Below are 16,564 nucleotides of genomic sequence, written 5' to 3'. Positions count from 1 at the left end.
GACTTAGGAAAGGATAATATAAGCCTGTAAAATGAAACTTGCCATCCCACATTATCATGTGTATAAATTAACTGTAGCCTGCTGTAAATAACATTACTTGTGTGGATATAGAACCTCCTTTCATGCTGTACTGCAAGAATAATACATTTCATGGGTCCATTTAGAGAGCCTGTAGGACCAAGATATAGAGGTCATCTGCCTCGCATTTTGTCCTGTAACTCTCACTGTGATATAGACCCATGAGCCTATTACAAAATCGCGTATGTCTGAGGCAGGTGATTTAGTATTCAGTCGAACTGGATGGTCTGTGGGAACCTGATAGCCCGCAGTGTTAGCTTGGCCTGGAGCAGCTCTTCCTCCTGCGGCGGCTCCCTTGTGGGCGATGCAGAAGGGTGACCCTCGTCCTAGCACTGGATGGAGACGGGGTGTATTTCCAAGTCTTCTGCCCAGTTCCGTCCTCTTGCACGCTTAAGTCTTTGTGCCCTTGCACCCCCTTTCTTCGCCTCTTGCTCCCTTTTTGGGGGTGTGCTGGCTTCTGTTAGGGAGAACGCCAGTGGGAAGAATAACCGTGAGGAGGTGCAGAGGGTGGAGAGGAACCAAAGGAGGAACCAAAGAAGCCAGCAGCTATCCTGCCCACCCTGTGGCCAGCCTCTGTGTGTGGCCACGGGGCCTTCCTCAGCAGCAGCAGGTCACTGCTCTGGGAACGGCCCCCGAGTCCGTGTAAGGTTTCAGCATCAAACGCCACAGGTTTCTATTTGCTATTTATTACTGTTAGAGTTCTTGCATCACGGGGGTGTCTGGGGAGTTGTTCTCCTAGGACAAGACCAGGTTTATGCTCACGGCTGGCAGAGTGTTCGGAGGGTTGTGGCGTACGGGATCTGTTGGTTCCCTTCTATTCCTGTTGTTCATGGGCTTTGAGGCCACAAGTGTGGCGTTGGTCTGTTAGATAGTGTCGGGTCGCATCTAGTTAACAGTTCTTTAGAAATCTCCTGGAGAAGCAACTTTGTGCAGTTTCTGCTTTCTTGGAATGAGTTGTGTCTAGTAGTCTGCTATTCTATAGCATCCTAACCATTTTTCATTTATAATACACTTTTTTCTGCTTCAGTGGAACACATTACTGTTTAAACATCATCCATCATCACCGAGGATGTAATGTCCTCAGAGGCCAAAGTCAGTATGGTTGGGTTTTCTCAAAGTGTGATCTTTTGCTCTAAAGAGCCATTGTATCATAACAGTGTGAGCATGTGAGTGACAGTAAGCAAAAGTTTGTTGTAAAATTAGGAAAATAAGTGATTGAAAAGTAGTACACATTTCGGATTTTTGTTTTTTGGTCATACTGCTCTTAGAATCCGAGTCATGAAAGCCTGATGTTTGTGCTTCTCCCAGAAAGAAAAATACGAGTACTGCTGTAACAGAAATTGCTAAGATACAGCGGTGTGTATATAGAGAGACTGTAAAATATCTTTCAAGTTACTGTCATGATCAAATAATCCAAGCTTATTGATTAGAGTTATGCCAGCAGTGTATTTAGCCCCATCTAGCTCTCTCCCATAGTGTAACGTTTTGTATACAATAGAGAAGGATAAATTAAAATTAATTCAGAAGTCTACTAAGAGGACAATGAATTAAACACAGATTGTTTGTGTCATAGTAAAAGGGAAAATAGAAATTAGGGGATTGTAGGTGGATTTATTAACTGTAAAGGGGGGAGGAGGTAATTTTTGTTTGTTGTTCTCTTGTCTCTTGCACCCCCTCACTAGCGTTCCAGCTGGAACACTTACACAAATTCCGAATTACAACATTGGCAACATATCTAGTAAAAATCTCTAACAAGAATGCCAGTATTTTCTAATTGTAGTTAGCTGCATTACTGGGCTACTTCATTGCTTTTTGCTTATGTTCAAAGGAAAAAATGGGATATCACAACAAGTTTCTTTTGTGCATTCTTCAACAATTTATGAAGCAAGCTCACATGTACTGCATTGACTAATAAATAATAATATACCTGATGCTAAATCTGTGTTTAAAAACAGCTATTGAAAAAATTTAATTTATAAAAGAACAGAGAAAAAAAATCCTTAGCCTCTTGATTTCCACTAAAAGTGAATGGGAACTCAGTAATTTAGATATCTTGGTGTTTCAAAAGCATCTCATATATGTGATTATAGTGTCTAAAATATTTATTCTTTATTTTAAATATATACTTAGACTGTAATTTTTTTAAGAATGGTGTGTTACAGCTAGCTTGCTAAAACATTGAGGCTGCTTTTCTAGTTCCCAGGATTTTAAACCAATAGTTATACTCCTATAACAGTTGCAATGGACTTCAATTATTACTATAAAGTTACAGTTATTTAGCTTTTATTTCCATCCTGACTTGATGGAGCTAGAGTTGCGTCCTTAAAATCATTACGTGTTGCTATGAATTGTGTTTGAACAGAGAGGAGAACTTTTGGAAGGTGGTAGTATAGTTGGTTTCAGAGGAATAAGAGAGTAAGTTTTACAGTTACGAAATGTTAAGAAAAGCTTGAGTCTAGCATATAATTCTTCAAGGCAGTTTATCATACATAGCCCTCATGTGTGGCTCTTGTGAGGAAAAAAGTATGGCTAGAAAAAAAAAAAATCTTAAATACGTGCACCTTGGAAATAGGGTATTAGACTTTTAGACTTTAACATTTGGGCATGTTTGGTTTTCTCCTCTTCCATGCATACTTCTAAAAAAAGAGCAGTAATGAAATTGAGAAAAATGTTTTTGCTTTTCTCAAAGGGTTAGGTTTGCTTCCTTCTGACACAGTGTGAAGGTTCTTTGTGTGCAGTTCATGCTGTCTGTAGTGGAATGTGGTAGGAGAGCAGCTGTTAAAAACTGAAGGCAACAATTGGAAGACAGCAGAATGAACAAGAAATGCAGATCTTGTAGACCCACATTTAGCTGAAGAGTTTCCTTACTGTAAGAAAATAAGCCTGGTATGAGGGGATTCACATTTGTCAAAGAGATTACGCCTCCTTTGTCTGTCTCTTCTTCCAGTTGGACTTTGGGTCCCAGTACTTCAACCATGCTGCTTTTGTTGCACATGGACTTGCCTAAAAAAATGTTCTGGCATTCTCTTTCCTCTTTGCATCAGTTTTGGTTTGCTTTTTTTTTTTAATCTTTGGTCATACCAATTCAGTTTCAACAGTTCATATAAATTATTGAGCAATACCCTAATTTGGATATTAAAAAGAGCTGCAGTTAGTTGTTACCCTTTGTTTTTCAGCTCTTTCTCTGTCATATGACTAGGAAGAACTTCGCACTTTCAACATGTAGTTCTGCTGTCTCTGAAACATTACTGTGAGCAATATATTTTGCTGTTGTTTTGAAAATATATTCTTGGTTTAGACGAAATTGCATTTCCTGTAACAGCAGAAAATTTCTCTGTTTTGGGTGTATTTCTCTGTTTTGATGTGCCACAATATGGCGTGAACCAATGGCTTGGTTTTTCCTTAGATAAAAAAATCACTGTTACTATCAAATTGCACTTAAGTACACCTCTCAGTTTTAAAACAGAAAAATAAACTTAGACTGGGCATCTATGAATGTACATTTTAGTGATCCACCTTTTAATTGAGTGTAAGGGCTAACCCAACTAAATTTCTTCTTCAGCTAGTTCAGTAAACAGTGTTTTCAGATGGTCTTGACTTTCAGGATATCACAGTGATTCTAGAATACCTTTTCAGCTGTTAAGACTTTTATCTTCATAGGACACTTGGTTTTATCTCTAAGGATGAAATCTGAAATGTACTTACTTTGTTGAAAGTAAGGTTTTTCTTCCCCCTTGCTGTCTATTACAGTAAGATAAAATTTTGCTTACTCGTTTGTTTAAATTTTTTCTAGTTGGTATCTGGATTCTGCAGTGGAGGGTACAGAGTGAGACAAGTCATGCTGAATTGTTGCTGACAGATATGTTTTCCTGTGTTAAATACTTGTATTTCAATGCAACTGTATGCTCTTTATTTTGGTATATCGCATAACAGATGACAAAATTTTATTTTTAGCAGGTGACTCCTGCCCAGAGAATGCCTTGCAGGTTATAGCAACATCTGGCCACAATGCAGATTTTCCCATTGGCAATCAGCCAGTCTCTGAGGACACTTACAGAATGAACTTGGCTAAAGGAGTCTCAATGTCACTACCATCTTCACCTCTGCTGCCACGACAGTCCTATTTGATGCAGTCAAGATCAAACAAAAAGTCTCCAGGTAAAATGAAAACTACCAGCAACTGAAATCTTCATTGCCCTGCAACTCTGGTTTTGATACAGTTTACATAAAAGTAACACAGTAAAATGATGTTAATGTTCTGCAGTAAGAACAAGAGCAGTGAATGCTTTTTGCATGTTCTCAGGGAAAAAATGTAACTGGTGATTAAATAGACTATATTATTTCATATGGCAAAGAATTATTCTAATTGATATTGCAAATACCTATATAGAATTGTCTGAATATGTTTAAAACTGATTGTTTATGGTTAGTATATCAGTTAGGTAGAAGACAGCTGCCAAAACGTTTGTTTATGCATGTTAGTAACTGCATAAGAGTGAAAGTTGCTTGTGGCTTTTACAGTTCATTTATTTTATTCGTATCTACATACATAAATGTATTAATAGATAAATTGCTGCTGAAGTTGTGACAAGAAACCTATTAATTTTCAGCAGTTGTGTCCTTAGTAATGACCGCATACTTATGTGTGAGCCTTGCTAAATAAGGTGCTCCATCTGGTTCCTTTTTTATCAGCATTCTGTACATATAAATCATTCCAACACACTAGCATCACTTGGGTTCATTCAGGTCAAAGCTTGAGCGTTGAGTGAAATTGTCCATATTCCTATTACTTGTGGAGACACTCGACAGTTTTGAGGTTCTTTATTGTAGTTTATAAGGTCTAGGAACAAAGTGTGTCAAAAGTAGATTTTTGTCAGCACTGAGAAATATCTTCGTTAATGACCCATATTATATAAAATGAAAGAAAAAACATTGCTCAAAGAATTACCACCAGACTGTAAATACAATTTGTTAAAAGTATTCTTGGTTTAAGTTGCCTAACACTATTTATTTTTTCCTTTAAAAATTTAAGAATAATTACTTCATGTCTAAATAATTTTGGGTTGGTTTTGACAGTTCACATAAAAATTTTGAGCCACAGAATAGTATTTTGTTGTTTTGTCTCTTACTACAAGTGTTTTGCATGGTAAATAACTTTAAAAGATAGAGTGAAGTCCTTGTAATAGAGAAGGAAATGGCATTTTTGCCCAAGACTTAGTGAAGGTCAGGTTCTAACTCTTAGTTTTGTTACCGTTGGGAAAACTTCACTGCGTTCTAGGTACCTTTGAGATAACATCTTACCAGCCTCCTCACTCTGGGATTTAGTTTAGTGATGTGGATTTTTATAAGCAGAGTATAGGCAGGTAAGTGTTTCTCTTGCAGAAAATGTGTAACAGTTGGTAAATTTTGAATGAAAAGCCATATTCACAATGACTTCAAAGTCATTCCACTGTGATATATAGCCAAAAAAAAAGTATTTCTTTGTGAATTTCTGTGAATGCTTTGGCATCTATGTATCATTATTTTGTACAAATACCTAACCAGGTGGTAGGATGCTGATGGAAGCATTCTGTGTTATTCCTTTGACTTTCAACAAACCATAGCTGATAGAAGATGATTTGATATAAATTATCAGTCTATAGCATCCGGGGCAGCAGTAATAAAAAGAGATAATATGCTAATGTGCTGATTTCAAAGCACTCTGTTTCAGTAGCTTAGAAATAGCAAGTTAAAGATTTTTCAGGATATTGTGCATGAATACATGGAAAGTTACAGTATTCTGAAGTTAAGATGTAGTAATGAAGTTCTCTAACCAGTGGTAGAAAAAAATTCTAGTTTAAGTCCTCTCAGTTTACAGGTGAAGACAAACTAACTACTTAGAGATGTATTTTTCAATGTAAATTATATCATTCGTATTATTTAAGTCTTTGAAACTGTGTAATAGAGCAAAGGAAAAGATTGTCCCTTGACATGTAGTCATTTGTTCTACCTTTGTTTCTGTTCTGTAGTTCTGTTTGTATAGCCCAGGCATGTTGATGGTCATTATCTATAAAGTGATACCCTTGCATAAATAACATCCTTGAAATAAAATTCTACTTAGTGTCTACTGGACTGCAGCAATGTGCTGTGTGTGTACTCAGTGCTAATGATTCGGGAGCATATTCACTAAATGCTGCCCAGGTTTTAATGAAGAGTTTTTAATAACTTTTTATTGAGTCTGGGTAGTTTTAGTTGGAAGTTTTGGTCAGTAAATTAAAACCAGTGAGATTTTCCTGAGGGTGTGTTTCAGAATTATAAATTCTAAAATAAAAGTTGTAGTTAACCAGTAGTTATTTGCACTAAGATATTGCAAACATTTTGAACATCTTTGTAAATTTTGTAATTTTCTTTATCATTTGGCAGTAGTACCATATGAAAAACAGCAACAACAACAAACAAAATATAAGGCCGGTTTGTAAATTTACGTTCAAGCAATGTATAAATCCAAACAGAAACAGTTCAATTTATAATTTAAAATAATGGAAAAGTACTTTTTCCCCCCACCACCACCTGTCAGGAATATTCTTAATCATGTGCACATTTGCTAATTTTGAAGGTTATTTTACCTTCCAGGTTGCTTCAATATTTTTTTGAGTTTTATCTAATTTTTTTTTAAACTAAAAATGCAGTGGTAGGAAAAAGATGTTATGCTTGAAATTATTTTCCCTGCGCATGTTGTATACCTCTTTGTAGTTTTGTGCTCCAGATGACTCAGAGAATAGAAAGCTTTTGCCAGTATGGATTAACCACAGAGGTACTGTGGAGAGTGTGGTGGTTTTGTTCTGTATCTTTAGACTAAGAGGATTTTGTTCCATCGTAGGCATATTTGTTCCATAAATAATGTAATTATCAGTTCTTAGGTTTGGACTCATCTCACTGAGAAAAGCACTTACCTCAATGTTTAGCAAGTTAGAAGTACCTGTTCAGAACAGATTTGGAAACTGATAGTCTGGGAACCCCCTGGACCAACAGGACATTTTTGGTTTGGTATCTCTTTGAAATTGCTATCCTGACCTCTGGCATCCCCCTTTTTATTTCCTTTTTCCCATCAACTACCCATCTAGGTGGGGGTTCAGGCTTGAGACTGAACTGACCAGTCCTCATATGCCAGGAGACCAGTGTGTCAGCACTGTTAGCTAGTTTTTGTTCCTGTCACAGCGGACGGGCGTGATGACGAATGTACACAACTGAGAGTGGCATCTTTGCTGCAGCGCATGTGTGGTCATAGCTGCTTTTTGCCTGCCCATCTGCAAGTAGGTCATCCACTAGAAGCTCATAACTCACGGGCAGGCAAAACCACGGGAGAGCAAGCTGAACGTCTTCACTGGAACACAGAAAGCTGCACAGTGCCATTTGCACAAGCTCCTGTGAGTGACATTGTGTTTTAATTATTTGGATAGGAGGTGGGGGAGCTTTTTCTTTGTGAGAAGAGCTTGGAAGAGTACCAGTGCTTCTGGCCCCAGTTCAGTCCTCAACTGTAACTATAAAAGGAGGGAAGAGAGAAACTGTGTCTTAAATCACTAAGGAGCCCAAAATTATTGGCAGAAGTAAAGTGAATGGTTCATTTGGAGTCAAAAGCTTCCTTAATTAAATAATTCATTGAGGAGGAGGTGGATAAAAGAGTAGAAACAAACAGAACAAGGAAAAAGTTGTCAGCAGGACAACTCTGGAAAGGGGAGCAGTAAATGAAAAGCTGTCACAGTAAGTTGAGTTTCTTCTGCTATAAAGCTAACATGAACATTGCTTGGATTGGTAATCTTACAGGTGTGCAACTAAACCAGTATTCGTGTTCTTAAGGGATAAGAGTTGATTGTACTCTGATTTAGGAGAGTCAACTAAAAGAATGAAAATACTGATTTATAAAGGAGGTTCCAAAAAAGTTGATTGTTGGTGTTCAAGGTGTGAAGGAAAGATACTGCTGCCGCCCTTGAAGTAAATGTTTACTGACTTAAATTGTTGATACGATCATGCTTGAACGGAGAAAGGAAATAAGTGGATGCCAGAGATGACTGTTGGAAGAGTCTTCCATAAATGTGCAATAGCACTTTTAGTTAGTCTTTAAATTAAATTTTAATTAAAACTTTTAATTAATAAACAAATTAATCAGCATACCTGATACTTGAGACTAGACTAGGTAAGAGAGCTGGTTTCACCTAAGGCTTCTGTTTTGTGCACCAATCTTGAGAGCCCAGGAAAGCAGTTCCTCTTGCATGCAACAAGCTATCTGAATGCAAGGTCTTGCGCCTGGGTCGGGGCAATCCCCGGTATCAGTACTGATTCATTTAACGCTAATGGGAGGGAAAGCCAGTTCAGAGGATTAGGAAGGAGATGCACAGGTAATAATCTTGTGCTCTTCTGTAGTCAAAAAAGCATTTTAAAATACTAGGAAAGCAATAGATCATAAACAAACAAACAAAAAAAAGTATTATGGAATTGTATAAATCTGTAGTTAGTCTGCCTCAGGAAGATGCTGGTGTAGGTCTGGTGATACCAACTTTTTAAATCAACAGTAGAACTAGGAAGGAACTAGAGAAGGGCTGGATGACTAAGGGTGTGGGATGTCTCTGAAGGAGAAATTTAAATAGATTTGGCTGGTATTTTTCTGCCTGGAAGAAAGACAGTTGGTGGGAAAAGATGACAGTGTGATTATTCTTTCGTGCAATGTTGGGTTAACTTGTGGATAGTGCAGATTGTTAAAAGAAAAGCCAGGGTAAACTCTTGGAAGGAAAATCCATCTAGATCTCTTAAATAGAAAGTTAACACTTCTGACTCCAGAAACAGTAAGCCACTTAACACAAGTCAGGAAGAGTGTACCAGGGAAGTATGTTTTCCCTGTTTTAAGATTCTGCTCTGACATTTGCTGCTGATAAAATAACTGTGCCAGATGAATCTTTTATCAGACCCAATTTAGACATCTTACACTTTTGGAAAAGAACTTCCATTGTGCAGATCCAGTTCATGCTTAAATGGATCCTTTTTCACCCATGGATTAATTCATGTGTCCTATCCAAGATTAGTGCATGAAAATAAATTTACCATTAATTTTTCTAGTTACTGTAATGGTGTGTATCAGATTTGCAAGTACTGTAAGTCACTTCCGCACTAGTTTGTGAGGAGAAAATTCAATAAAGGGTCTCCTCCACAGCTTAAAATGTGTGTGTTAAAAAAGCCCAAGAACATTGTGAAGATATTTCCGTTCTGATGTATTTTACATGACTGCTACACGTTGTTTTGGTTCTTTTAGAAAGGCTGCTTTTTGTTACTCAACTTTTATACATCTAATTATACTTCTGTTTACAGATTACAGATTTGGACTGTTGTCTCCTTAAAGAATGTGGTGTTGCTTCAAAGGAATGTATTTTTAGATGCTTTCACCAGAGCCAGTGCCCCTTACTTTTGTTAGGAAATAGTGTTAAAACAGCACCCTCTGGTGATAGTTGGTAACTGAGCTATCTTTTAGTTTTAAAAATGTAATCATCTCATAGTCTCTAGGTAGAAATATAAACAGATGTTCATACACGACTTACATTCCCTGCCCAGGATTTGTTAGCTAAGACGTGAGGTAATCACCACGTTGCCATATGCCGCTCTGAGGTGGAAATCTGAAAGAGCAGGTGGGTCCAAGAGGGAGCGCGGGTGGGCCCCGCTGTCTGCAGGCTGTGCTCTGCCAGGGCAGCTGCGGCGTGGCGGGAGCGTGTCGCCCTGGGGAGCTCAGGGCCCAAACGGAGAGAGTCGCAGCTTGGCGATAAAAGCAGCCGTCAGCCCTGAAGTCCGCACGAGAACGAGCAAGAGATCAGTGTAGATTTCAGAGGCTTGCTGTAGCATGTGAGGCTGCTGCCGAAAGGAAGGATGGGACATTTTGTACGACTGCAAGTGTCATAGCCTAGCTATACTGTGGGGTTTTAATAAAGTGTGGCATGTCTCGCAGAACTTTGGCGTGCCCTTGGATTTTGAGCCAAGTAGAAAGATGCTATTTGAAGAGCCAAATTGAAGACAAGAAAACCACCTTATCAAGGGTGATGTGGTATAGTTAGCATCAGTCCTGCAGTCTCTCTCCAGCGCTTTTGGAATCTGGTTTACTTTAAGTGAGGAAGATTGCAGACCAGAGAGAGGAGGAAAAGTTGAAAGCCTGAAGTGCAGTCCTAAGTTATAGACTAGCAATAAGGAGGAAGAGAGGAGGGAAGACAGCCTACGAGAGTTGTTTGCAGTGTGCAGCTTACACGCCGCATACTAAGAATAACTGGCAAGCCACTTCTGTTTTATCCAAATACTGGAAGCACTTTCGTGTGGGGGAGGTTAGGTAGGTGCGTGCTTCTTCTGTTACTGGTGTGAGAGGAGGAAAGTGAGACCTGAAGGGCTGCACTGGTAAAGTAGCACTTAGCAAGGCAGTAGTACAGTCAGGTGGTTATCCACTCGGTTTGTGTCTATTTTATTGTTTGTAATTTGAGGGGGTTTGGTCACTTTTTCATTGATTCCAGTACATTATGGGCTATTTTATTTTAAAACCAGTTTTTTGTAGTTACTTAGGATGTATTTTTGTTGCTGTTTAATGGGACCTTCACCTCCTTTGTTTTGAAAACTCTACCTTTGGTTGTATTTTGTATATTTAACTTAAGGAAAGGTGCCAGCTATATCCTTCATTTTTGTCTTGAAATCTCATTTTAAAACAAATTGGAATTAATCATTTGTGAAATGCTGCAGTAGCCTCAGTGGATGTAGTTATAGATGTCCATGTATACTTAGAGTAGGTAGCTGCAGACACTGAGGCATGGTCATGATTGACAAATGTTGGTTTCAGAAATAGTGTAAAATTGCTTTTACAATTATTTGGGAATTTACCAGTGGCCTTTTGCTTTTCTCTGCTGGAACTCCTTCATGTCATGAGACTTGTGCTTCTACTTGATAAGCTTGCGAACTTTCATGGGAAGGAAAGATATTGCTTAATAGCTTGATAACTAAACCCCTTTCTCTGTTTTTCTGTAGCTTGGTCTCCTAAGGAAATGAGAGAAATGAGCTTGCTATATCAGTGATTTAACTGATGAGGTTGTATTTGTAAAATTAGCTTTTCAATCTGGCACTTCATTCGTGATATTATAGATCCTACATAGAAGAATACTTACCTGAAATCTTTTTTCACTCCTTTCTTTTTAGAAATCCATTATTTCTCAGTCAAACAGTGTCTGATATGTTACTCTATAAGCTTAGGGGTTTGAAATACTACAAACTGTAATTAAAAAACCCTTTTAATGTAAGTTCAAGCGTTATGAATGTTAAGTCCTTCCATCAAAAACATTGCTCTTTAAGACTGTAGAAGGCAAAACTCATGAAGATACATTGGTTAAAAATGGGCTTATCATAGGCCTGTAAAATCACTGTGTGGGTTTATGAGCTGTTAGGACACAGGATTTATCAACATTGGTTTTGTGGTGGGTCAGTGATTCTCTAACCATGTGTCAGTATACGACTGTAATGATTAAGTTAGGGAAGTTTAAAAACAATGCCCACAACTTTGTCAGCTTTACTGATGATTACAGATGATAATTGGTGCGCACAGATCTGTGATAAAACTTGGACTTGAGAGGTTTTCCTTATTTTACAGATGCACTATGTAAACATCACTGTACTGTTCCTTCATAGGACCCTGTAAAGTGTCCTGGCTCCCCAGGGCAGAGAGCAACAGCCACTGTCAGCAGTGGGGGACTGAGCACAGCTGCCTGCTTTGCGGAAGCGTTGCTGACCCGAGGCATCCGGAGGGGAGGAAGGGCTGGTTTCACTCAGCTGGCGAAGAGGCAGCTCAGTTAGAGGAGGGGATGGGACACGGAGGAGATGTCGACCCAGTAGCATAGCTAGCTGTTGCTCCAGAGATGTATTGTGAACTGCCCTTGGTTCACATGCAGACACCGCTGGCTTTCTCGGAGCTCTGGCCTTCGTTGGAGGCACTGGTCGGTGCTCAGCTCCAGAGTTCTGGCACTCCTCAGTTACAGTGTTCACATGGAAGCAGTGGACTCGTATCCTGGATGGCAGCATTTCCTGGCCTGCTGCTGTTTCACGTCTCATTAACCATAAAGTTAAACTGTGTGCAAAAGGCCTTCTATCACCTAGTCCCTAGTTCTGTAACAGGCCGAGTCAGGAAGTGAAACGACTTGAAAATCTCAAAGTTTCATAATAATAAAATCCACGTTCTGCAGCAGTGTTGTAGATCTGCTTCTTAAAAAGCTTATTGTTTTGGGGTACTGTGTACTGTTTTATTGTTTTCTGTTTGTAAAAACAATGAACAAAAAAGAAAAAACAAAATCAGGTAGCTTTGTCAGTAGTTTATTACTGGGATATACCAGAAATATATTTGTACTTGAATTCATCTCCTGCTTTCAGTATGGGTTTATTACTGATGAAAGGTGGAGCTTGGAAACACATCTTGATTCTAGAGTTTCGGTTGCTTAAATGTCAGTGCAAACTATACCGGTATAGCCAGGGAAGACGCTTGGCTGAGGTCTTGGGATTCTGTTTTGAGTTCAAGTCTATCATAAATTTGATTAAATAGAGGATCTAAAATGAATGCTTTTTGAAAGCCAGAGATTGGCATGACTTGAAGTCACTGTAGCCTTAGACTTTCTATTTGGTTAGTGATTTTAAAAAGGACTTATGAAAGTAGTTTTAATTCTGGGTTACAAACAAAACATGTAACTTAGAAACAGTAATGCATCTGAGGAGGTGAAGGATTTGGGAAATGAAGCTTGTATGGTAGAGTGTTGATAACTGTTAGTGCCTAAGAATGTTAGTGCTATTTAGTTGTTCCTGATGAAGACCGAGACCTTGATGTGAGAAGATCTGGCGTCTTTTCCACTGAACTTAAACTGCAGAGTGAAAGGTACTGGGAAAGCAAGAAAGGGATACAGTAGGAAAGCAAGGGGAGAAGAGCTTCCTCAGAAGGGAGGAGTAGGGAAGTAAGAGAAACTGAGTCTGGCTGGGGAATTGAGTTGCGCTGAGTTATGTGAGGAAGTACAGTTGTGACAGAGAGCTTTGGGTTGGGAGCTGGGTTCCTGTAAGGATAGTTTGGCATGGGTAGGGTGGAAGGAAAGTTTGTGGGCAAGTCTCTCACTCCAGGATCTGGAAGAACTTCACCAGAGAACGTGGCAGTCTTAACAGCCAGTCCTTCCTCTGCTGACAGCCAGAATTTCAAACTGGTGAAGATTCCATTTGTAGTGCTTAAATGCTGTTTAATTACACTTAGATTAACATTTTTCATAGAATCATTGAATCATTTGGGTTGGAAGGGATCTTAAAGATCGTCTATTTCCAAGTAGAATTCAGCTCTGAGGTTCTTTGATTTTAATTTAAAAAAAAAAAAAAAAGAAATTATGTGACCATGTAAGTGGAAGTTCAGGATTCCGTGGAGTATCACAAGAAACATTCTTCTCAAAATATGCCAAGTTCTGCATGCTTGCTTTTGACTCTGATTTTGTTATTATTACGAATAAAATAGTAAGAGTAATACACAAACATGCAAGATGCAGAAGTGGAATGCTACCAGTAGAATGATCTTCTCTTGTGCTGTGTCACTGTGGCCTGACATACGTGTTTAAAAATCATTTGGCTGCAGCATGTTCGACATATTTTCAAGTGCGGAAACTTCTTTCCTACTCTTACAGTGATGTTACATGACAGAAAGAACCTGAGATTGTAGCTCTCTAATATAACTAGAGTTTGTATTTAAATAAGGGAAGGGAAAATCACCCTCTGTTGCCAAATCTGGGGAAATCCACAGAAATACCTCTGGTTTGTCATTTTCTTCAAGCCAGCAACTGACTCTATTTCTAGGGACTTCCAGCTAATACTTAGGTTTTTCTGGATCAAACGTTGGAATCACCTACTCCACCTCAAGCTCACTAAAACTTTGAAAGTTTCAAGTAGCTTTGTTACACACATTACGAGGAATTGGGATTGTCTTAAAGGAAACTTAGGACAAAAATTTGGATTTGAGTTTTCACTACCACTGATGATGATGTTTCCATTCCCCATGCCATTTAAATGGCTTAGGTTTTCAGTGTGCATTTGCAAGTTTCCCTGTTCACGGTTTCCCAAAATTCTTAGTGTTGCAAAGGCCTTTAATTTTGTTGACATATGTTTCAGGATGTGGATAAATGTATGGTGAAGTTTAAGCTCTACGGTGTATTGTGCATCAGCGTAGCAGTCAACCTGCCAGTAACCAGTTGCTGAATTAAGATCAGTTTCACCCTGCATTTGTAGTGCAGGCAGATGTTTGTTGATACAGCAGTGCCAGTATACTTTTTCTGGTTAACCTTTAGAGGGCAGCATCGTTCCCTTCTGTTAGGTAAGTTGTGTAGTTAACATTTCCTGTAGTTGCTGCCAAACCGCATTCAGCAAAGAATAGGGTCATAAACAACCTGAAGCCAAAGCATGAAGCTAAAAGTGAGCATAAAGAGTGAATCAGTTTCATTTTTAAAAGGTATGCGTGTGTGAATACACAGTTTTTCTTAATACTGAAGGTGGTATGTTAGAACTTCATATGTCCGTGAACTGGGAATGCTGCTGTTTAATGAAGCCAGAAACCATTAGTAGCCACTAATGTTTTCTTTTGTTTTTTGAAGTCACCTTCACCATTCTTTATGATCAGGGCATGTTTCGGTATTTGGAGAAATTCTGCTGTAATACAGAGCTTCTTGGCTTTGAATTATTTAGTGTGTTGGTGTTCCAAGTTGTCTGCCCATAGTCTTTTTCTCCTAGCTTCAAAGGTGCTGATAACAAAATTATCTTCCTGTTATAATGGAAAACAAAAGCTCTGATCTGAGGGCCCATTGAAAGTTGTCTGAGTTAGAACATGAAAAAGTCACTCACTCCACATACACAGGAAACTTTCACATTTGTCACAGCAAGCAGATTGTTTTCAAGCCGGCTTTGCATACCAAAAAGCCCAAAGAGTGGGGTTTTTCTCACAAGAGTGGAAGTGCAGCAGCTCGCTAGTCTTTATGGTAGCAGCTGTGTATGTAAGAAACAATACCTGTACTTTTTTTGCATCACAAAGAATAGGCACTGTACATGTGAAACTTGTGGTCCATCTGGAAGAAACAAGATGCGCTCAGCTCATTCTCATTGCAGGTCCGATCAGGAAGCCCAAGTATGTGGAAAGTCCTAGAGTGCCAGGTGAGGCAGCTCTACCACTGAGAAAAGGATCAGAGCAAGGAGAACCCAGTCAGAATGGTAAGAGTCTGTTCAGTGATACCTTATTGGGTAGAAGTTGTTCATTTCAGACAGAGTGATACAAGGAGCCTGCATAATAAGGAAATCTGATTATTTGTAAAAATGTTTTTCAGGTTTAACATGCTTATGGTAAGGAGGGGATGCTTATCACTATACTTACGTGATCTTTATAACTGTCTCAATTCTTGGAGCTGTGCATGTACTGCAGGCAAAAAGATGTCCAAGTGCTGTTGATTGCTACCTATGCCAGAGGCCTACTAGGATTTTTTCTGAACTTGTTTTTAATGTATTTTGATTCCAGGTGTGTAGCTCTGCACTAGGCACAATGCTTCATTTTAGAAATTTTGTAAAAGCTTGCTCAATAAGAAGGCAGTAACAGTAGATTCTTGAATTGGCAAAGCTGGGAAAAGCTACCTCCCTAGAGTTAATTGGTATTCATAGAAAGTTTCATGTTTGTTAATTTGACTAGTGCATAACAGAGTGTGGCTTTGACATTGAATGTTATGGTCAAAGCAGAATGACCTGTATATTGGTATACGACTGTGTGCACTGTAACATGGATTTCATATGCCCTGTTATTTTTGATTAATTTTTCAGTTTAACTGACCTCATTAAAGTCATTGCATGTAACTGGTGAGGCTCCAGCCGAGCAGTTTTTTTTGTTTTCCTTTTTCTTCGATTTTAAAGGAAACTACAGTTTTAAAGGCCAATGTTTTCTTTTTTAAAAAGGCCCTTATTTTTGATACTTACTAGTGAAAACAGAACCCCCTGTAATTGTTTTCACCATCTTCTCCTATATGTGATATTTACTACATTATAACTACCGTAATAATAACCGTTTTACTACCCGGGTCTCTCTTTTACCTCCATCTTCATAGCCATCTTGGTGCTGGCATTAAAGTTTTATGTCCAACTGGGAGAGCATGTAGTCCTCATCTCCCTAATCTAAAGGTGACCATCTCATGATGATCCTCCTCTTCAGAGTTGTACTCCCAGACAGTGAGACTGCTGAAGATCAAAATTAAACTCGTGTTTAAGGATTAAACAGTGGTTGCTGTGTTGAACACTTTAGACTCTTAACTTTTATCTCTGTTCCTGAACTGAATTTGGTAGTATGCCTAGCATTTACTCAGACTTGTCCGAGAAGCTTGTCTGTCCTCTTTCAAACTTCATCACTAAGTCCATACGCTTACACCTTGCTCCCCTTTCTTTGCCCTTACTCTGACAC

The 16,564-nt window shown here is 38.8% G+C and overlaps 1 protein-coding gene across 4 annotated transcripts in view; it reads left to right on the top strand.

Annotated features, from left to right (window-relative positions):
* The window catches only part of TANC1 (tetratricopeptide repeat, ankyrin repeat and coiled-coil containing 1), a 115,228-nt gene that overhangs the window by 52,111 nt on the left and 46,553 nt on the right, over positions 1 to 16,564 (top strand). For 3 of the 4 annotated variants that reach the window (XM_032992650.1, XM_042783819.1, XM_032992651.1), the window contains exons 3-4: positions 4,033 to 4,236; positions 15,235 to 15,336. In XM_032992650.1, the coding sequence (XP_032848541.1) occupies positions 4,033 to 4,236; positions 15,235 to 15,336 (306 nt within the window). The remainder of the gene's footprint in view (positions 1 to 4,032; positions 4,237 to 15,234; positions 15,337 to 16,564) is intronic. The other variant, XM_032992652.1, reaches the window with a different exon arrangement.

This window comes from Tyto alba, unplaced genomic scaffold (assembly GCF_018691265.1).
Source record: "Tyto alba isolate M040663 unplaced genomic scaffold, T.alba_DEE_v4.0 Super-Scaffold_7, whole genome shotgun sequence".
NCBI classification, from domain to species: domain Eukaryota; kingdom Metazoa; phylum Chordata; class Aves; order Strigiformes; family Tytonidae; genus Tyto; species Tyto alba.
This window is presented reverse-complemented; position numbering and strand designations above follow the sequence as displayed.